Below are 22,431 nucleotides of genomic sequence, written 5' to 3' on the forward strand. Positions count from 1 at the left end.
CAGAGATTGAACCCGGGTCTTCCGCATTGCAGGCAGACACTTTACTGTCTAAGCCACCAGGGAACTCCTGGCTGTATTTAAGTATTAACTTTTATGTCAATAAAAAAAGTAGGCAATGTTAAAAGTTAACCAACGCTCATACCAGTCCTCTGGCTTCTCTGCATCTGGGTCAGGTACATATTCAGGCTCATCATCTAACCAGCCTTCAGGCTTTGTAGCTTCTTCATCTGGAATCTTAGCAGGAGCATCTTCATCCCTTAACACAAAAGAAAAAGACAATTAATGACAACACTGGCCACAGAATTACAATGGCTACAGTGTGGTCCCACTTTGTGAAATAGCTCCTCCTAGAAATATCTAAAATCATATGCAAGGGCCTAGTATGCAGAATATATAGAGAACTCTTACAATTCAATAATAAAAGACAATTTGATTTAAAAACCAATAGAGGATTTAATAAACATTTCTGCAGACATACAAATGCCCAAAAAGCACATGAAAATATGTTCCACATTACTAGTCATCATTTTGAAATGCAAATCAAAACCACAATAAGAAACCACTTCATACCCAGTAAGAATGACCATAATGAAAAAGAACTGATAAAACTAAGTATTGGCAAGAATATGGAAAAAAATTAAACCCTCCTACATTGCTTGTAAAAAAGCAAAATGGTGCAGCTACCTTGGAAAACAGTTTGGCAGTCCCTCACAAAATTAAACATAGTTACCATGTGACCTAACAATTCCACTCCTAGGAATATACCCAAGAGAAAAGAAAATGTATATTCACCCCAAAACCATTCATTTGAATGTTCATAGCAGCGTTATTCACAACCATAGCCCAAAAAGGGAAACAACCTAAATGTCAATTAAACAAGGAATGGATAAATAAAATGTGGTATCACCCATAGGATAGAATATTATTCAGTCATAAAAAGAAAATATCGATACAAGGTTCCACATGGATGAGTCTTAAAACTATTATGCTAAGTCAAAGAAGCTAGACACCAAAGACCACATATCTTATTAATCCTATATCCAGTATGGTCAAATCCATAAGGCAGAAAGTAGATTAGGGGCTGGTGGATTAGTTGCCAGGGGCTGGTGGAAGGGAGAAATAGGGAGTAAGGGTATGGGCTGCTTTTTGGGTGATAAAAATGTTCTAGAATTAGACAGTGGTAATCGCTGCACAACACTGTGAATATACTAAACCAGTAAACTGTACACTTTAAAAGGGTGGATTTTAGCGTGTGAATTATGACTTTAACAGTCAACCTTCAAAGTTGATCAAAAGTACCTAATTTCAAAGCTTTATGCAGTTACTGTGAGACAGTGCTACTTTAGCTGGTAAGCAAGGACATCTCCTATTCTTGGTCAGGGTTATGCTTATTTTAGAACTATGCTAGTTTAAAATTGTGTTAGGACTAAAACTTGTCTATCATTCAGCTGACCTTTTAAGCTCAACATTTACTTCTCCTCCCCCAAAACAAACAGCTAGTTAAGGAATACAACAGTGAACAAAGTGAGCCCAAATCTAATGTTCACCAAACATACAAATAAACTCACCCTTTACACCAGTGCAGCATGTAAGTATCAACCAGAATTTTACTATGAAACGTAAGAGGATGCTTTTACAAATGGAAGATCAGTTTTATCATTTCTCTCTGTTCACTTTCTAACATTTCCACAAGTCACCATACCAAGAGTTCAAACAGGGTCATATGCAAGAGAGCAACCCACCTGTTTTCATTTCTTGCCACTCTCCAATTTGCATCCTACGTAGAAGACCGCTCAATTTCCCTCGCATGTGTTAAACTCACTCCTGGTCCTCTACTTTTGCACATGATATTCTCCTTCAACTAGGAAATACCATTTCCCATCTTTACCAGTTAGTTATCTCTTGCCCACTTTCAATTCTCAATTTAAAAATATTGAAGATTGGTATACTTGGTGCTCCGGTCACCATGAAAACACATATTAGGTCATTCACCACATGCATGCCAACTTCAATTGCCTGTCTCACAACTAGAGTGAGAGCTGTGCAGGCAGCTGTGTGCCTGTGGCTTTGTATTCTGGTGCTCAACAGAGAGCAGAGATCTCCTGAGTACTGTTTAATAGGAAAAAGGTTATTTTTCAAATTAAAAATTTAGGACTCCAGCTTTAAATTGAATTATAGAAGCATGGGAAAGGCCAGGCCGAAAGATGTGACGTTTCGCCACAAACCAACTGTGTTGCCACAGGCAAACCGTATCATTAGTTTCAGCATTTAGTAGCTTGTAAAATGGTGTGAGGCAATCCAGATGATCATGACAGCCCTGGTGATCACTATGTGGTCACTAGTATTTTCAGCTATAGTAGTCTGCGTTTTTCCCAACATTTAGATTGCATCACAGATTATTCAAATTATCCAATTTCAACCATCATTGGATTGCTTAAGCCACATGGAATATATGAAATGCTCCACTGCATTCAAAAACAGGTACCAAAGACTCACCAATCATCTGGTTTGACAGCATCAGGATCTGGTATTTTTGGTCTTTCATCCCAATCTTCAGGCTTCCGGTCTTCTGGGTCCTCAATTTCACGTGAAGGATTTACAGGAGGAGTCATGTCATTTAACAGATTCCCACTGTTCACAACAGATTGGTCCACTAATATTTCAAAACTATTATCTGGATTCAAGACTGAAAAAAATTAAATGCAATTTTAAAAAGTTAATTAGCCACTCATTCCCGAGTTTTCTTTACCACAAAAGATCATATTTCTTTTTTTTTTTTTAGATCATATTTATAACAGAAAGCAGAAGCATGGAGTAAGGACTCTGGGTATTAACAGTCGGAACATGGTCATGGAGGCTTAGGCAAGATTGTACTCTTTTCCTTATCTATAAATCAGAAACATTAGTTCTTCAGGTTTTTAGAAATTAAACAACAGGTAAAATTTTAAAACACCAAAATATTCCATGAATGAACATAAAAACATCAAAAAACCAAAGGTATGCAAAGTAACTGCAATATTGGTTTGTCACAAATGGTTACACACAGGTCAACAGGCAAATAAGTTTATTTATTATAACGGTCCCCCAGTAGAAAAGGTCCATTTCCTCATTTTCTGAGTTAGTATTACCACGATCTATGTTGCCAACAGTTCCAATCACACAAACCTTTTATTTATTAAACCACAAATCTACTCAGGTTGTACTTTTGGAATCCAGTGAAGAATGGAAACATAACTTTAAATCTATAAAGGTATCTTAAGTGAAATTATGCTAAAGCCTGGATCCTACAACTAAATGTATAATAGGCAAGTGACTAGATCACAGCACATCCAGAATACTGTGGAAGATAACAGAGTACTATGCTGCTCTCCTAAACGATAATGAAGGTGATCAATGTTATCAATGAAACATACTCTCATAGAAAATTCTCACACGTTTGTGAAGAAAAAAAATAAAATATACTTACCCTTTAATATAAAATTATGTGTTTACACATATATACATGTTTATTCACATATGGCCAAATACATATCACAATGTTGATATTTCAGATACTTTAAATGTCTTTTTTCCTTTCAAATTTCTATGCTGAATATGTATACTTTTGTTATAAAGAAAAAAAGTTATTGCATTCTTTAGGAAAAGAGGCATGACTATATGTGATCTCAAAGCAGCAGAAAAAAGCCTTATGAATATAAAAACCCCATTCCAATGTCTGAATGATTATACTCAACTGTCTAGGTGTTGGAGCATCCAAACAAGTTCAACTAGAAGAATCTGAGAAAAACTGTACACACATTTCTATTGTATGTCCTATTACTTAACGCCCTACTAACAAGAAAATAAACAAAGGCAGGAGATGAGTGGAGATTAAGCAAAGAATCTCTTTACAGGACATACAAGCTTTTCTTAAAACCTGTTTCTCAATTCAACCTAAGGAAGAAACATTTCTTTTAGTGGTGAGAAACTAAGTTCTTCTCATCACTAAGATATTAAGTCAACAGATTGTTATTTGCAGGTTTATAATCTTTAGAAGGATGATAAATGGGTAGTGCCAAAAAAAAACCCAAATTAATTAATAGTTTTTCTTACTTAATGTATAAAGATGTGTTTTCTTATCAGTAAAATAGGTCTTCAGATCTGCATCTGGCCTCTTAGCATGCTTTTCTTCATATACACCCGTTTTGGGGTTTTTGTGGCGGAAGATGAAGTGCAATTTATAGTCCTCTCCACATTTATCTGGACCAAACATAATCGTATACGGGGTCTTGTCATGGAACTGATCCTTCAGAAACAAAAATGAATTAAGTAACTCAAAGTGTTGAAAAGCAACTTTTCAAAAGTATGATATATCCTCTTACAAAATCCCAAATAGTGTCCTATTTATTCATTTATGAAATTTGTACAGATACCTGTGAAAAGTAATAACCAGAAATTACCAGAAATTTTACTGAGAATGCATGAAAGTGATTAAAACATAAAATAATGCATTTATCTAGAGAGTTACTGCTTCTTTTATAAAGTTTGCTAAAACTAAAAATTACATGGGACAGAAACTAAGAAAGAGCTTCAGAATTTACATTTCAAATAAAAAGCACAGAAATGTCAAAGTCGGTATTTTCAACTTCCAAGATATTTCAACAGCAGGAAAGAAGACCTTTCACAGGTCTTAGCAAATTTTCTTTCATTTCCTCTGAAATTCTTAAAAGATAACTGGGTGGCTACATAAACAAAAGTACTTACCAGATTGAGCTCTGGGGTTTTGGAAAGTAGTTTCACATAGGCACCGCCACATTCTATTCCATTTTGGAAATTAACCTCATACCTAATTTTAGGAAAAAAAGCAGAAACCATATGGCATTAATTTATTTCCCCTTTCCCTCATTTTGATCACATGTTTTATTACAGGTTATATGTAAAAATTCCATCTTCTATTGTTATGTCTACCCAATCCTCCAAAATTAAATAAGCAAAAAAACCCCAAAAAACAGAAAAACGTAATGCAGATTCCCAATAAATACTTTCTGCAAAATCCAGAAGTTCATTTGGTATCAGGAGGAAAAATAGCTGATTTATTTCAAAATAATTTATTGGGCATGAAAAAAAAAGTCACAAGATGCTGAAACACATCCTAAAATTTCTATTGCAACATGTAATTTTTATTCTCATTATTTTTTACATAGAGTAACAGTTTTATAACATGTATCATTCTTCCCAGAAAGCTTCTATCAACCAAGTGTTTTACTCACTGAACAATGAGAGGCTTGGTATCAAAGATGAAGGGCTTGTTCAGTTTAGTAGAGATAGCATGGTGTTTGGCCCGAGACATCAACACAAGTCCTTTATCGCCTGGAAGTTTTGTTTCCTTCATTTCATCTACCTCCCATTTTCCTGCAAGACAACCAAAAAAAGTTCCATTCCCTAACTACACCTCTGAAGATCCTTAAATGGTAATAAATAAAACTCCGAGTTGTATAAATTCATCACACGGACAAATGTTTAACATGTTCCATTTACCTCTGAGAGCTGGCCTATTAATATTAAACACACATAACTGATAAATATTAGGATATAGTTTTTAAAAACCCATAATAGCACAGGCATTTTACCAATGCCTAGAAAAGACCTTCCATGTCCAATACACAGCACCATGGGTCATAAATTATCTTTCCACTTCATAGTATAAAAATTAAAATTAAACAGGTCTAACCCTATAAAATATAATGGGACACACAAAGATAGCAAACTTCCAAGGAATAACCTTAAAATATATACATACTCCTTTTAAACTAGCCTTGAGAGATACTATGGAAACATACCGTATCTCAATCTGCTATTGTATCTAAATCAAATGCAACTCTCACCATCATATTTGGCAATTTCGTCATCAGTGTCATCTTTCTTGGCTTTGGATAAAATCCACCTGTAATTAAGACATCCCCCCAAATTAAGATTCAAATTATAGTTGGCCTGTAAAAAGAAAGAATGTAAATAATAATAAAAACAGGGATAATCCAGCTCTTCTTAGCCCACCTAATCACTGTACTTTCAACTTTTAAATATGTCTTTCAAGTAGTGATAATATATTATACTCATATCAAAAATCTGTAACAAAAAGTACCAAACTCATGAAATAATTTCACTTTTTAAGACTCAAGAGAAAAAAAAGTTTTTCTCAAGGAACAAAATACAGGGTGAAGGGGAAAGAAATGGAAGCAAGAACCACACGTTCTAAAAGATTTTTCCTGAATGGGACTGAAAATATAAAATACTATTCTATCTTATTTACATGATGTTTGCCTCTAAGATTTTTTCCCCCTAAGAAACACTTACCCTGACAGAGTTCCTCTGTCAAAGGAATCAGCAAAATACACTTCCCCGGTTGGAACTGGAGCTTTGTAGGTGACCTGTGTTAAATATAAAAATGAATTAAGGATTAAAATATTGTCAGTAGGATCTATTCTCTTGGTTTGCTTTCAAACTTGCATGGCCAGCCCTCAAATTCAACCCATATAATTTATCTTTGGGACAACATAACAATGGTTGACAGAGAGAACAGTAAGTATTTTACCAAATTTTGCTTTCCCTGTGGTAAGGATCCAAAATTTACCTTCATCTTTTGCTTATCTCAAGAGGCAAAATGAGCAGAGTCAAAGATCATGGCAAACCTTTGGCGATGGTGGACTGCTGGCATCTGGCTTAGGTTTTGAGTCTTCTACCTCTTCAATGACGTCATCCAGGTCATCCTCGATGTCAATCACATCATCGTCATGTCCATCGTGAGCTTGAACAAGAGCAGTTCCAAGGACCAGTAACATACACAGCAACCACTTTCCTTCCATGATCTAAGTATTTAAAAAAAAAAAAAGTACAGTTAAATGTATCGCCTCCTTTCAAAAATTTTGAACCCCTCTCTTATTTAAAATTAAGGCTTTCAAATCAGAGCTGATAGGAACTTTACTGTATTTCATTTTACAGATAGAGAAAGTGAACTCAGAATAACAGGTTTTCCTAAAGTCAGTTAAAAGATCTAATTTCAAGAAAAAATTCAATATAAATCAAACATACACAATTGTCCCCATATAGAATATCATGTTGGCTACACAGACCTAGGGTGTTCAGATACAACTTCAAAATAACTTCTTGCATTTGTAAAAAGCTTTACAATACACAAAGCCCCTTTTACAGAATAGTTTAAATGAGTTAAAACATTACAATGAAATAACACAGGAGTTAACCTGCCTCACATTAAAGACTTAATTTAGATTAGATGCTGCTGTTCTCATCCAAAGATCAACAAGCATAGGTATTGTTTTTAATTAGTGTTTTAAGGGACTTCCACTGAACCCCATGTAAAGCAGGGGACTTGAGTTTTATCTGTGGCTAGGTAACTAAGATCCTACATGCCACGGAGCAACTAAGTCACAATTATAGACTCCATAATCCTCAACAAGATTCTGCATTAAAAAAAAAAAAAGATTCTGCATGACGCAATCCCACCTGTCAGCAACTAAGACCCATAAGCCAAATAAATAAATAATAAATCAGTGCTTTAAGATTCAACAAAAAAATATATTAAACCTCAGACCAACTATTTTTATCTTTTTTCTAAGTCTTTAAGTGTCTTACATATTATATTAGACTGTCATGGATGGTAGTCAATCCTCTTTCCAAAACTACAGATCTAAAGATTATTTCTGAGCCACACGGATGCACAAAATGATTTGGTAGTAGGCAGTATAGAATTTTAATTCTGCAAGACAAAGAGTTCTGGAGATGGATGGAGGTGAAAGCAGACAATGTGAACGTACTCAATGCCACTTGAACCTGATGGTCAAGAGGGTAAATCTTACAAGTATTTTCACTACAATAAAAAAGATTTTATAAAAATAAAGAAAATAGCTTAATTTTTTTGGTCGCTTGTAAATCAACTTATTCTAATGCTGAATTTAACGCCTAATTCTTTATAAATGCTATAACCCTTTAAAGTGAGTTACTATATAGAACTAGATTTTCACATATCATTTGGTGGTATTTCTTTTATTTATAAATCTTGGGTACTGTTTTCACACAATGAAAGAAAGTAAAGCTCATTGGATTCCTAGGCAGCACAGAAAATAAAAGATTTTTATAACAATAAAAAGTCACTCATAATTTTTCCTAGGACTGGTATTAGAGTTTAGGGAAACCTCTCAATGTCAAAATTCTGCTATGGCTCCTTATATACCAAGAAATGCCAGTAATTTCAATTTCACTGGTAAGGCTTCTATTTTCTACCACCAAAATAATATAAAATGGCATAGCAATATTGCTTTGATTTACAACTACATTGGATTCACTGAAACTAAACAGGCTGAGTCAACACTTTTATTTAAATCAGCTGTATATAACCTAACAAGTCCTCACAGAAATAATGCTATAAATGGTAGTTGGATTCCCAGAGATAAACTATAAATCAAATTAGCCCACAAAATAGTTCAAACTATCTATGCATACAATTATTACAACTTTCTAAAAGGCAAAATGTGATAAGCCTAGTAGCAACTAAGTGAATCACAAAACTAATGAATTGGTAAGGACCATGTGCTGATGTTAAAACTGCTGCTCAAGGAGAAGCTAACCAGGGAGATGAACTACTTACCTCTCCAACATGGGAGTCAGGCAGGGCTTAGTGAGGGAGAGTACAGCTGCAGAACAGCAAGACTGACTTTCTTCTCTGTAATTTTTAATTTGTTGATATACTATTGCTACGTTATGGGCTTCCAGGTGGCTCAGTGGTAAAGAATTGGTCTGCCAATGAAAGAGATGCACATTCGACCCTTGGGTCGGGAAGATCCGCTGGAGAAGGAAATGGTAGCCCACTCCAGTATTCTTGCCTGGGCAATCCTATGGAGGAACCCGGCAGGCTCCAGCCCATGGGGCTGTAAAAGGTTTGGACAGTGGAGAGCAACGGAGCAGACACACACACAGCATGTACTGCTGTTACGGGCTTAACTGTGTCTCCTGCCTCAGATTTGTATGTTGAAACGCGAAGTCCCAACATAACTATGTTTAGAGATAGGACCTTCGAGGAAGTAATTAAGGTTGGGGCCCTGACCGACAGACCTGGTGTCTGTAATAAGAGGAAGAGAACCAGGAATCCATGTGCACAGAGGGTAACTCCAACGAGGACACAACAAGATGGCGGCCCTCTGCAAGCTGAGGGGAAAGGCCACACCAGAAGCCAGCTCTGCTAACGCCTTGATCATGGACTTCCAGACTGTAAGAAAAAACTCTTCTGTTGTTTAAGCTACCCGGCCTGTGGTACTGTTATGGCAGTCCAAGCAGACTAATACAACTCTCCTCAGGCTAAGTATAATGTCACAAGGCAGTTCCTCTCTAACTTGAGCATGTAGCAGGGGGCTTTTTAAAACAGACTGCTGATTCAGTAGGTGTGCACTGGGCCTTTACCTTTCTATCAGGCTCCAGGGGATGCAAAGGTTGCTACCTTGAGGACCACTGATTAGGGTTTACGAATAATCCACTTGTGCTTTGTTTTCCAGTTTATAAAAGCACTTTCACATAGTTACATAATTTTGTAAATCTCCCTTGAGATATTACCAAGACATACTGAAATGAAAATAACCCAATCATTTACTCAGTATCACAACCAATAAGTGAGAGTCAAAGAATTCAAATCTCCTATTTCTATTACCCTAGACAAAATGTAGCTGCATACCAAACATGTGATAAGAGACAGGATAGAAAGACTAGTCAGGAAGGGTCCTGAAGGGAGTGGTCTGGAATGGAGGATTCAGGTAGGGTTTAGAGTGTGAAGAGTGTAACTGCGAACAGGTTGCTGGACCAAGGAACCCAGGCAAGGTGGCATCTGTGTGGGGGAGACACAATAACAGTAGAAGTTTTCCGGTAGCAGGCCGTCCCAGTCGGGAACAACAAAGGGATTTGGAGTCTCCAGCAAACTTCAGGAAATGCCCTTCTCTCTACCACCACTTCCCCTACACCCTGAGTTTCAGGACCTGGTTTTTCAGGTTTGAGAAGTCTCTGGCACATATCTGTTAACTTTCGCATTATCTGGAGTGTTGGTAAAGCTGTGAAGGAACCACTACTGTCAAACCATGACAAATCAGTTCTCATAGCTATGTGTTTATGAGTCTAAACCACTGCTCGTTTTACATATGCTATTTCAATATTTGCCAAAGTAATCTGCCAATACTCCCAAGAAAATGCTACAGCAAACAGGTCAAGTTTCAAGAGCCACTATTAAGCCACCCAAACATTCCAGATTTTGTTAAAGACCTGGTCACACTTAGAAATAATTCAAAACAAAATATTTTAAGGTGATCTTAATTCTCCACTTCATTAATGAAAATCCAATATTACCAAGAAACAAAACCCACCCTCATTTCAGTCCTCCTACCCACACTCCTCATATCAAAAAGGATGTTGCACTATTACAATTTCTGTAAGAAAACATAGGAGAAATTTTAAGCAATTTTGGGTTTGACAAAGAGTTTCCAATACATCAAAAGCAAGATACACAAAAGAAAAGAACTGGTTGAACTTATTTCAACTCTATGGGAAAAAATTTGAGAATTAAAAAACAAATCAAGCTAGGAGAAAATATTTGCAAAATCAATATCTAAAAAAGAAATGGTTTCCAAAATGTACAAAGAACACAAACTCAACCAGTAAGAAAACAAACCACCCAATTACAAAATGGGCAAAACATCTAAACAGATACCTCACCAAACAAGATATTTAGATGGCATATGAAAAGATCAAACATCATCTGCCATTGCTAAGTCGCTTCAGTTGTGTCCGACTCTTTGCAACCCCATGGACTGTAGCCCACTAGGCTCCTCTGTCCAAGGGATTCTCCAGGCAAGAATACTGGAGTGGGTTGCCATGCCCTTCTCCAGGGGATCTTCCTGACCCAGGGATCAAACCCAGGTCTCCTGTAGCTCCTGCACTGCAGGCAGATTCTTTACCACTGAGCCACCGGGGAAGCCCTTTCATCCGCCATTAGTAACTGCAAACAATGAGATACTACAATACACCTATTAGAATGGCTAAGATTCAAAACACTAGCAAGGATGTGAAGTAACAGGAACTCATTTCACTGCTGGTGAAAATCTAAAATTTCAGGCACTCTGGCACATACTCTAGCAAATTCTTACTATATGATTTGTCAATCATGTTCCCAAGTTCTTGCCCAACTGATCTGAAGGCTTATGACTGGACAAAAACTGTCACACCAATGTTTATAGCAGCTTTATCCATAATAGGCTTCCCTGGTGGCTCAGACGGTAAAGAACCTGCCTGCAGTGCAAGAGACCTGGGTTCGATCCCTGGGCTGGGAAGATCCCCTGAAGAAGGGAATGGCAACCCACTCCAGTATTCTCGCCTCGAGAATCCCAAGGACAGAGGACCCTGGGGGGCTACAGTCCATGGGGTCGCAAAGAGTCGGAGATGACTAAGCAACTAACACTTTTCCATAATAACTCAAAACTTGAAGAAACCAAAACGTTATTCAGCAGGGGAATGAGTAAACAAGCTGTAGTACACCTATTCGATGAAATATTGTTCAGAAATTACAAGATGAGCTACCTAAACTGAATCACTTTGCTGTACAGCAGAAATTATCACAACATTTTAAACTATAAACTATACTTTAATTAAAAAAAAAAGAGCTATTAAGCAAAAAAAAAGACAAATCTTTAGTGGATACTGCTAACTGAGAGAAAAGGCTGAGTCTGAAAAGGCCACATGCTATATAATTCCAGTTAGATCACATTCTCAAGAAGGCCAAACCCTAGATATTAAAAGAAAAAAAAATAAAAATCAGAGGTTTAGAGGTGGCGGTCAGGATGAATAGGTAAGCACAGGGAGCTTTTTTAGGCAGAGAAACTATTCTGTATAATGTTGTAATTATGGATACATGATAGTACACATTTTCCAAATCCCAGAAAACTTAACAGCACAAAGAATGAATACTGATACATGAAAATTCTAAAACATCATTTAAGAGGTTGAGTGATCCAATGATACACACAGGATGTGACAAAACCACCCAAATGTATTAAAAATATATGAAACAACCTCAAAGAGGCGGCGAGAAAAGATGTTAACCTAAGAAACTCTGGAAATCAGTGCAGTCTGCAAAACCAGACTATACAAAAGCACTATTCAAGTTAAGCTGATTCATATGAGTATACAGGTTAACAATCTGGATACTGCTATACATATATATCAGAATTGAACAATTAAGTAAATGGATGGTGTATATGGTAGGAGCCGCTTTCAATGCTGAGCATGGGAACTTTACGGACAAGCAAGGCAAAGAGGCTAAGATAATCCACATGGTAATGGGCAAGAGTTAAGAGACTACAATATGAACTCATATTTATCTTATTATACAGAGGGTTACATATGCAGTATTTCTAGATACGTGCATATAAACCACTTAGTATACACACATATATTTTCTTGCTCTATCAGTCAAGAGGGCATACAAGAAACTACTACACCTCAGTTCAGTTCAGTCGCTCAGTAGTGTCTGACTCCTTGCAAGCCCATGAACCGCAGTGTGCCAGGCCTCCCTGTCCATCACCAACTCCCTACACCTCAGCAGCAATTCAGTAAATACCCTAGTACCAAAGATTTTGGTTTCCAAAATCATCTCCAATAAAAGGAAAATCGGGTTCCTTGGCTGATTCTAGGATTAGGGCAACAAACATGTAAGACAAGCCTGGAACATCTTGTACTGCCAGAAAGTGACCAAGAGTTCAAAACAAAAACACCAACAATGATGTGGGGCTGTATCAAAGCAACAAAAGAAAAAGCAATGGCCAAAGCTGTAACAATATGAGCAATAAAATCAGTGGTATTGGATTATATTCCAAAGCACAAAGTAAATGCCCATGAATCTACACATTACTGAGTAAATAAATAAATGAGAGTAAATAAATAAGAGGCAAATTTTCCAGGCAGAAATATTCCAAGTAACAGATACAGATAGTCCACTGTCAAGGAGGAGAAACAACTCCCTACCCTTACAAGTGGGCTACACATAGTGATGTCCTTCCTGTATGGGAACAGGAAAAGCAGGGATTTTAGTGGAGAAACCCAGCAAACACAACTCCAGCCAGGTGCTCAAGGTAAAGACCAAAAGTGACATCATGTTGACAGCATGCACCCTTGATACAATGAGATGAAAACAGTACTTTAACCACTGAGGTCTTACTCCCCAAAATCCATATTCCCTCTAATCAAGAGGAAAACATCATGGAAATCCCAACAGAGGGACATTCTACAAAACAGCCTGACCAGCAGTCCTCAAATATGTCAAGGGCATGAAAAACAAAGAAAATCTAAAAAACTGTCACAGCCAAGAGGAGCTTAAGGAGATATGATGATTAAATGTAATATGGTACCATGTACCATATGGTACCATATTACCTTTGTACCATGGAACAAGAGCAGCAAGTAAAAACAAAGGAAATCTGAATTAAATATGGACTTCCATAATTACCATTATTCGTTCATTAATTATAATAAATGTACTATACTAATGTTGCTAATCATGGCAGAAATGATTCTGTCGATTTAAAACAATTCTGTAAAATGGAGAAGGAAATAGCAACCCACTCCAGTATTCTTGCCTGGAAAAGTCCATGGACAGAGGAGCCTGGCGGGCTGCAGTCCATGGGATTACATGACTGAGTATGTGTGCACGAGGGTGGAGGGAGATGGGTTGGTAGCAATAAAGTGGTAGAACTTAAAAAAAAAATTCATTTTTTAAAAAAGGATGTTCCAAAAATAAAAAAAAACTTTTTTAAAATTAAAAATAAATAAATAAATAAATAAAAAAGGATGTTCCACTATTATGCATCAAATATTTATCTCCTATCCCTCCAAAAAAATTTCAGGGCTGAAATATATATTATTGGAATCTAGTCTAAATCTCTTTTCGGAGAGAAATTGAGGTACAACAGACTTGCCAAAAACGGTTATTGGCACAATCAGGAGCAGAGGCCAAGTCTCCTGTCTCCCAACACTTAACTTGATAATTTTATACCACCTCTGTCTTAGAAATGAAATGATTTTTCACATGTATTAATGTCCAAGAAGACGTCTAAGTAGCAGCTTTTTTCTCCCTTTAAAGCTCTTCAAGGACTTCTCTGGTGGTCCAGTGGCTGAGTTCATGCTTCTAACACAGAGCCGGGTTTGATCCCTATTCAGAGACCTAGATCCTTCAAGCCCCAACCAAAGACCCCTCTGCCACAACAAAGACCCAGTGCAGCCTAATTAATTAATTACTTTGGGAAAATAAATAAATAGAACTCTTCATGTGTCTAACACTTAGAAACTCCTAAGCAGAGATTGTAAGGACTTCCCAGGTAGCTCAGTGATAAAGAATCTGCCTGCAGTGCAGATGTGGGTTCAATCCCTGGGTCGGGAAAATCCCAACCTGGAGAAGGAAATGGCAACCCACTCCCAGTATTCTTGACTGGGAAATCCCAAGGACAGAGAAGCCAGGCAGGCTACAGTCCATGGGGTCGCAAAAGAGGACATGACTTGGCAACTAAACAACAAAGCAGACAGCGTATTTCTCTGTTGTCACTATTTCTAAGATTAACAGGAAATAGGTAACAAGAAGCTCAACAACAAAGCAATAATGCTTTAAAAAAATAAATAGCACATTTCCCCCACTCCCAACTTCCCCAAAGTCACAAATGACTCCTAGATCTAAAACGTTCAAGAATAAAAGTGAAGAAATTATATGCCTTTAAACCAAGTTAACACTTTCCAGCAGTAAAGAAACATTAACATTTTCTAAGTCTCTTCACAGTTCATGCTCACTAAGCTACATTACCGCTTCCAGTGCAAGATCACTCCTATTCCTGAATACCATTATAGCACTTTCTCTCATACTTTCTGCTTGAAAGCCATCATTTTCTTAGAATACTTTATTTCCTGATTTTCCTCTAAGAGCCATTTTTCTCTGTTTTCTGTTTGTTTGTTTTTTTAAATCACTGCAAGGCTATTACCTTAAACTCTACCGCAGTGCCCCTTTGAGCTTGGGTGCAAATGCTAGGTGGATGTCTAATTCATGAGTGAACTATTGAGTGCCACAAACTGTCTCACAGTGGGCCCATTTAAATTCCTGTCTTGGCCAAATTACAAATTACTTACAGACCTCCAGGAGAGTAGCAATTAAAAATCAAAACCACAAACAAGAAAATCCTTTAATATTTATGAGTCCACCAAAGTGAACTTTTCTTAAAAACGCCCTTAAATTATATGTAAATATAGTTTTGTGTGGCTTTATCATATGGTATCCCTTAACTAGAGCAGAAGTGAAGTCAGTAAAACCAACACTATGAAGGCCAAGACTACATAGGCCAAGTTCTGATTTCCGTTGATCCACAACTTGATCTGGAAAAAAAACTTACAATTTCTAGGTTCCAGAGAAGTGAACACACTTGCACTTCCTTCAAATCCTCATTAAATATTTCTCAGCTAGATCTTTCCCCCCTTTGGCCGTGCCGAATGGCTTGAGACATCAGGGATCAAACCCAGGCCCCAACAGTGAAAATGCCTAGCCGTGAGACTGCCAGGGAATTCCCTCAGAAGGACTTTCAATACATACTGGGTGGCAGGGCTCAAGACTGTTTCCTGGCAGTCACAAGACTGAAGTGTGAGAATTCTGTATTACAAAGGGTTAAAGGAAAAAATGGGTCTAATGCCCATCAGCAAACCTGGCACATATTAAACACTAAATGAATGTTTGCTGATAGTGATCAATTCCATGAGGGCCAACTAGTTATCAAATATTTAAAAAAAAACAACTCTGACCTTCAGGATCATTAAAGGGTGTCTATAAAGTCTGGAAACAAAGTATAATTGCCCATGTTTTCAGAGTTCATGAATATTCTGTACCATTAGTCTTACCAATCAAGTTTCAGGGGGGTTGGAGGTGGATAACAAACTCATAACCTTTTATCTAACTAGGAAAAAACATGCAGAGATCTGTTAGTACTACTCAAGACTCCAGCCTGAATGTTTTGTCTATAAAAAACACCAAAAAAAAAAAAAAAAAAAACCAAAAAAGCAAAAATTTTACATATCAACTAGTGTCATGATAAAATTGTACACCCAAGGGCAGGTAAAACTTGGGAGAAATCCAAATATGGTCTGTAGATTGTACCAATGCAATTTCTTCCTAGTTCTGATATTTTACTATAGTTATCTACCTATACTGTTATTTGGGGAAGCTGGGTATTGGGTACAAGAGATCTCTCTGTAATATTTTGCAACTTTTGCAGGTCTGTAATTATTTCAAACCTGAAAGCTTCTCTTAAAAAATGTATTACCGGATCAGTATGGCTGGTTTGTTAGACTTGATCAGAGTTGTATAGAAACCAGCTTTAAATCGACCCAGTCTTTCAAAGCACAGAAGTACAGAGAAAGACCCAGAAATGTGAGTTGGGTTAGAAATCTAAACATCTTGCCCCCTTCCTTCCAGTTAATGTGTTTTGCTTTTAATAATCAAATATAATTATCAGCCTATATCTAAGGCAGAGAATCTCTACCCCTGGGATCACATGGACAAATGTACACAAAGCCAAGAAAATACATGCATATGTGTAATATACATTTATAAACAATATAAATGATTTCCAACTTGTGTCTCAATTTTCCAAGGACAGAGCAAAAAGCCCAGTTCTCAAAATCTCAAAGTCAGAAGAATTCTTCAAGAGACCTTAATCTATTCACTCTTAGTATTTCAGTTCACTTTTTAACTTTTAAGAGTGAATTTACCTTGAATTCTAGAAATGGAAGTATTCTATTTTAAAACTGACGATTTAGAAAATTAAGACCTTATGCAAGAGGTAGTACAGTGTATGTGATGGGGTAAACTGTCATGTCAGAGAAATCTGGGTTCAAGACTTTCTTGATCCTCTTTGTGACCTTGGTCAGCTTATTGAACTTAAAGGAGTCTTTCTTCTCTATTTTATAAATGTAGCTAGTAGTACTACTAACTCAAAGGCTTGCTGTGAAAATACAGAAAGATAATAAATAGTCTATCAGAGTCCAGTACTTCATAAGTACACAAATGGTTTGTTCTTTTGATACACAATTAGTACAACTACATCTTCAATTCCCAGATGGCCTACACCTCCTACATATTTCAACAAAGCTGAATGATTTTATGTAACAAGAACTAGCTTTCTTCTCATTATATTCTATGATTTTTTTCTTTAACTCTTCCTTGCAATGATGTATATACAACTGTAGCATTTGGACAGGGAAATATCCCTGTTTATCTGTTATTTTCTTATTTCCTGCTCTGCCACCAATTTTATGAATTCCTCCAAATTTAAGTTTATTTTTGGTTAATGGTAACTCTGTTCTCAGGACACATTCTAAAGAGTCCTATTATTTTACTGTATGTACTGAAAAATATACATGAGACCTCAACTGAACACAAAATATTCTATTAGAAACATACACATTCTGCATTTAATTTCAACAAATCAAAAACTGACTTAGAGCAATTTTAGGAACTGGGAAACACTAAAGAAATATTAAATTTGTCACCTCTCATAGGCGGTATCTTTATGCTCAGTAAGGGGCCATTAAAAAAAAGATTTTTTAAAACCAATGGAGTCTCAAATTTTCTTTAAATTAAATTTAAACTTTAATATTTTCAAGATAGTCTATTTTGCATCTATTTTCATAAAGATATTAGTCTATGGCTTTCTTGTGAAGTCTTTGTCTAGTTTTGATATCAGGGTAATACTGGCCTCATAGACTGAGTTGGAAAGTGTTCTCTTCTCTTCTATTTTTGGAAGAGTTTGTGAGGGATTAGTGTTAATTCTTCCCTAAGTATTTGGTAGAATTCACCAGTGAATCCATTTGGTTCTGGGCTTTTCTTTTTAAGACTTTGTTTCTTAAAAGTAGTTAGGGGGCCTTCCCTGGTGGTCCAATGGCTAGGACTGTGCTCCCAATGCAGGTGGCCCCAGATGGTCGGGGAACTGGATCTAAGCAACAAGACCCAGGGCAGCCAAATAAATAACTTTTTTAAGTAGTTAGGAAATTTCACTTCTAATTCCTTTAATCCATGAGAAATTGGAAAGGAACAAGAAATCCCACAAAAGGAATTTGTCTCTTAAGACGGTCAACGAAGTTCCCTTATATTCCTAGTCTGTTGAGTGCTTCTGTCATGAAAGGGTGTTGCACTTCATCCAACTGAGATGATCATGTAGGTTTTTTGTCCTTTATTAATGCAACATATTACATTCTTTACTGTATGGTAAACCAACTTACATTTCTGGGTTAAATCCCACTTGGCTGTGGTATATAATTCTTTTTTATATGTTGCTGATCCCATTTACTAGCATTTTGAGGACTTTTTATCTATTTGCTTAAGGGATACTGTTCTATGGTTTTCTTGTGAAGTCTTTCATTTTGTTACCATGGTAATATTGGCCTAAAAGGATGAGTAGGAATGTCTTCCTTTCTTCTATTTTTTAGAAAAGTTTGTGAAGGATTGGTATTAAATCTTCCCTAAGTATCTGGTAGAATTCACAAGTAAAATCATTCAGTTCTGAAGCTTTTCTTTTTCAAATTTTATCTTTTAAAAGTAGTTAGGAAATGTCACCTCTAATTCCTTTAATCCATGAGAAATCAGAAAAAAGAACAGAAGTGACCTAGTTGGCAGAATTGGTTACTTTTAAAAAAAGTGATTTTTTTTTTCTTTTGGCTCACAGCTTGCTGGATGTTAGTTGCCCAACCAGGGATTGAACTCGGCCCCTCTACAATGGAATATCCAAGTCCTAACCACTGGCCCACCAGGGAATTCCCCAAAGTGATTTTTTTGAAAGGCTGAATGTAATTAAAAAATGAGGCAGTCTTTCCTTCATGCAGGCTATCCATTTATCTACCTTTTTAAAATGTTATGTCTCATTGATTTTAGACACCTTTAGATTGTCTAATTTAATTTTCATAAGATCCCCAGGAGGCTCTATCATCCCATGTGACACATGAGGAAACTAAGGCTAAACTGTTCAAGGTCACAGTTAAAAATATGGTTAATGAGCAGGACTGGGCTTCCCATGTGGTTCAGTGGTAAAGAATCTACTGGCGAAGCAGGAGATGTGGGTTTGACTGCTGGGTTGAGATGATTTCCTGGAAGAGGGCATGACAACCCACTCTAGTATTCTTGCCTGGTAAATCCCAAGGACAGAGGAGCCTGGCGGGCTATACAGTCCACGATGTCACAACAGTCAAACACAACTTAGTCCCTGCAAAACAACAAGCAGGAACTCAGAAGTTCACAATTCCTAATCTTCTATTTAACTTGGCATATTGGGTGAATTACTAACTTCGGGGCCTCCGTTTCTTCATCTCTAACATAACAACGCTGTGTACTTCTTAGATAGTTATATAAACAAAATGCATGCAACGTGTTTATATCAGTACCTGGCTTACAGTAATGTGCAACATTATCAGTGATTTCTACTATTACTAGGTATTGCCCAGCAACACCATTTAAGCTTTAATGGTCCTAAAACACTCAGTTTTAATGGTGATAAGAAACTTGAAGTCTTAGATTGAAAAGAAACCACTTAAAAGGAATTTGATTCCGGTCACAGATAACCATTTTACTACTACTTTCCATTCCTCTGGTATCACTACATCTAGTCAAAATATAAAAGCACTTAATAGTGGGATAAAATTCAAAGTGGTCCTTACTATAAATGCTCATCCACTAAAAAAATAGATGTACACTGCCTAGTTCAGTTCTGAATTTTGCTTTTGATTGACAGGAACATTAAAATGTACCTTTCCATAGCACTTTCTTTTTTTGTATAAACTAAGTAGATTTAAAATGTGGATTCCCAAAACACTGCTGAAGATTCTAAGTTACTTAAAAAAATAAAATTCTCCAAATAATTTTAAGAGTTAAGCTTAATTTTAAACTTATCTGTTATAGTTAACAAAGCATTCAGCCTGTACTTTTCTGACAAAGTTCTACAGTAAGCTGTACAGGTTGTAACTATGTTCAGGCACTGTTATTATTTCCTAGGAGTTATTATGAGCTGCCAATTCTTCTACTTGCATTATGCCATTCAAAGTAGTTTCATATTCGCCATCTTATCTGTCTCTCCTAAAAGATCCCTAATGGTAAGGTATCCTGGGCACTCCTCATTCTGTTTTAAAGATACGGAAACCAACGTAGCTGATTAGGCTAGTTACCTCGCTGGGCCTGGAATTCAAGTCTCTCCAGTCTGCATTAGTGTTTACCGACTGTCACTTCATCCCCTTAAGCTATCACTCAGAGAGAGTGAACTCTGTAACTGAAAGGATGCAAGAGCATGATTGCCAAAACTGCAGCAACAACTTCTGTCAAACGCTTACCCCTCAAGGTCCTTGGAAGATAATGTGCTAGTTGAAAACTGTTGAGTTAAGATAGTAAGGTAGGGAGTTGCTGACACTCATTATCAGACAGGTCAGGAAACGCGTTTGCTGTGCAACACTCCAATACACCGTTCATTCTGGCCATCTCATAATCCAGTTCCCTGACTTGTCTGCTTGTGCTGGTGCACAGGAGAACGCCCACACAATTCTCTACTTCTGCTCTTACTACAGCAAATGGACAACTCAGCAGTGATTCTATTCATGGCACTTAAACATCGCTGTTAAAAGACTGACAAACAGAATGATTTTAAAAATCAATACAGTTCCTCCCTTAAAAAAAAAAAAAAAAAAAAAACAAAACCTCGAAACAAAACAAATCCTCCCACCCACTAATTCTTATTAAAAAATTAAGCAAAATGTAGCAAAATGTTCCATTTCCTAACTCAGAGGTAAAGAAACCTAACTGTGGCTCACCTTTGTCCTCCCAAGCTTTTAATATTCAGCTCAGTTTAACTTCCTCCAGCCAGCATTCACTTGTGTCATACCCAGCAGTTAATCCACAAAGTCCAGTTTCTTCCTCCTATATCCATAAAGGTGACTTCAGGTCCCAGGACTTAACCAACTCAAAAAGGAGGATGTTGGTGTGGTGGACCAACATCATTCAGGCCTTAATTTATTTAAATCATTTATCAAGTAGTGAAAGTGTCTCCTGTCCTTTTTTTATACACAGTTTAGTTCTAACATCACCACCACCAGATTTTATATCCATTATTTGGAGAGAACTGGGGTACAGAGAAGTAAATTGCCTAAGTTTATACAGCAACAAATGACAGATTAACGACTTGAACCAGGGCTTTAGCCTTAACCACTACATCAAAACTGCCTCAACTAAAACTCCAACGTGATCATAAAATTAATCCCATGACCTTGAGCCAATCATTTCAGGGCTCTGGGCCTCAAGTTTCCTCCATCATAAAATGACTTGCCCACAGAGAGCTTTTGGGTGCTTTCCTGCCAGTCTTTCTGAATTTACAAACCAGATTACTTACTCCTCATCCATAGAGAGATGTAATTAAATGTTAGGGCTTAAGTTTTTCAGCCACTGCGCGTTCTAGCACATTCTCCATACTCCATTCTTCACTCTGTGATTTTAATTTTCAAATACTTAACCTCTAATGCTAAATATTCTCTCTCGGCCCACTATCAACTCTTAGCCACTACGAGGGATATCGACTAGGCCCGATCCTATACCAGACCTTTACCCAGTCACTCCAGGCCACTTCCCAGCTGCACAGGTAGCCAGCAATAGGCTTAAGAAAGCCCTAGAAGCAAAGCCAAAAGAAGTAGTTAGCTTTCTCAGAGGTCAAAAGAGGTTCTAAGGCACCTGCCACGCCTCCCGACCCCGGTGGCGCGGCCTGGGCCTGGCTCCCTAACTCAGGCGGCCCCGGTCCCGGCCTCACATCACACGGCCGGAGCGCCAGCCTGGGCCTGAGCTTCCGAAACCCAGCCGGACCCCTCGGCCCCGGCCACGCCCGGCTCTTCGGGCCCTCGGTCGCGGCGCCGCGTATCCAGGCCCCCAAGGGTCCTCACAGGCCCGAACACAAGCAGGCCTCCCGTCTCACCTCGAGCCTCGGCGGGACGGCCGGTGGCGCCCGCGCCTGCTCCCACCCGCACAACCGGCCCCGCGCCGCAGAGAATACGGCGGCTGAGGCAGCACAGGAGCTGAAGAAGCACGACCGTCACGTGCCGCAGAACCAAGAGGCCTTGACTCCAGCTGCCGCCGCGCGAGCTAGCCCCACCGCACGAAGCCCGGCCCTGAGCCCGCCTCTCGCTCCTGAGTAGCTACGGCTACGGCCAAGGCCAGCCCCCCCGCGCCAGCTTCTGAATTCAGTTGGTCAATGCGACCATCGCTCTAAGGACTTTCCCATACGCCCCCTAGGGCTATTCTTCGTGGAGCGTGGGGATTGGCTGGGAGTGAGGCAGGAAGTGGCCGTTGGTTGGGCG

The 22,431-nt window shown here is 37.9% G+C and overlaps 1 protein-coding gene across 2 annotated transcripts in view; it reads right to left on the reverse strand.

Moving 5' to 3' along the window:
* CANX (calnexin) overlaps window positions 1-22,224 on the reverse strand; it is a 31,413-nt gene extending 9,189 nt beyond the window's left edge. Inside the window, exons 1-9 of one of the 2 annotated variants that reach the window (XM_065917261.1) lie at window positions 22,050-22,224; window positions 6,669-6,845; window positions 6,334-6,407; window positions 5,865-5,923; window positions 5,250-5,391; window positions 4,744-4,825; window positions 4,093-4,285; window positions 2,497-2,686; window positions 143-256 (exon numbers count right to left, since the gene is read on the reverse strand). In XM_065917261.1, coding sequence (XP_065773333.1) covers window positions 143-256; window positions 2,497-2,686; window positions 4,093-4,285; window positions 4,744-4,825; window positions 5,250-5,391; window positions 5,865-5,923; window positions 6,334-6,407; window positions 6,669-6,842 — 1,028 coding nt within the window. In that variant the 5' untranslated portion in view covers window positions 6,843-6,845; window positions 22,050-22,224. Of the gene's footprint in view, window positions 1-142; window positions 257-2,496; window positions 2,687-4,092; window positions 4,286-4,743; window positions 4,826-5,249; window positions 5,392-5,864; window positions 5,924-6,333; window positions 6,408-6,668; window positions 6,846-20,901; window positions 21,008-22,049 lie in introns of those variants that run through there. The other variant, XM_065917262.1, reaches the window with a different exon arrangement.
* Window positions 22,225-22,431: the final 207 nt, after the last annotated feature.

The sequence above is a fragment of the Muntiacus reevesi genome, chromosome 1 (genome assembly GCF_963930625.1).
Source record: "Muntiacus reevesi chromosome 1, mMunRee1.1, whole genome shotgun sequence".
Lineage (NCBI taxonomy): Eukaryota > Metazoa > Chordata > Mammalia > Artiodactyla > Cervidae > Muntiacus > Muntiacus reevesi.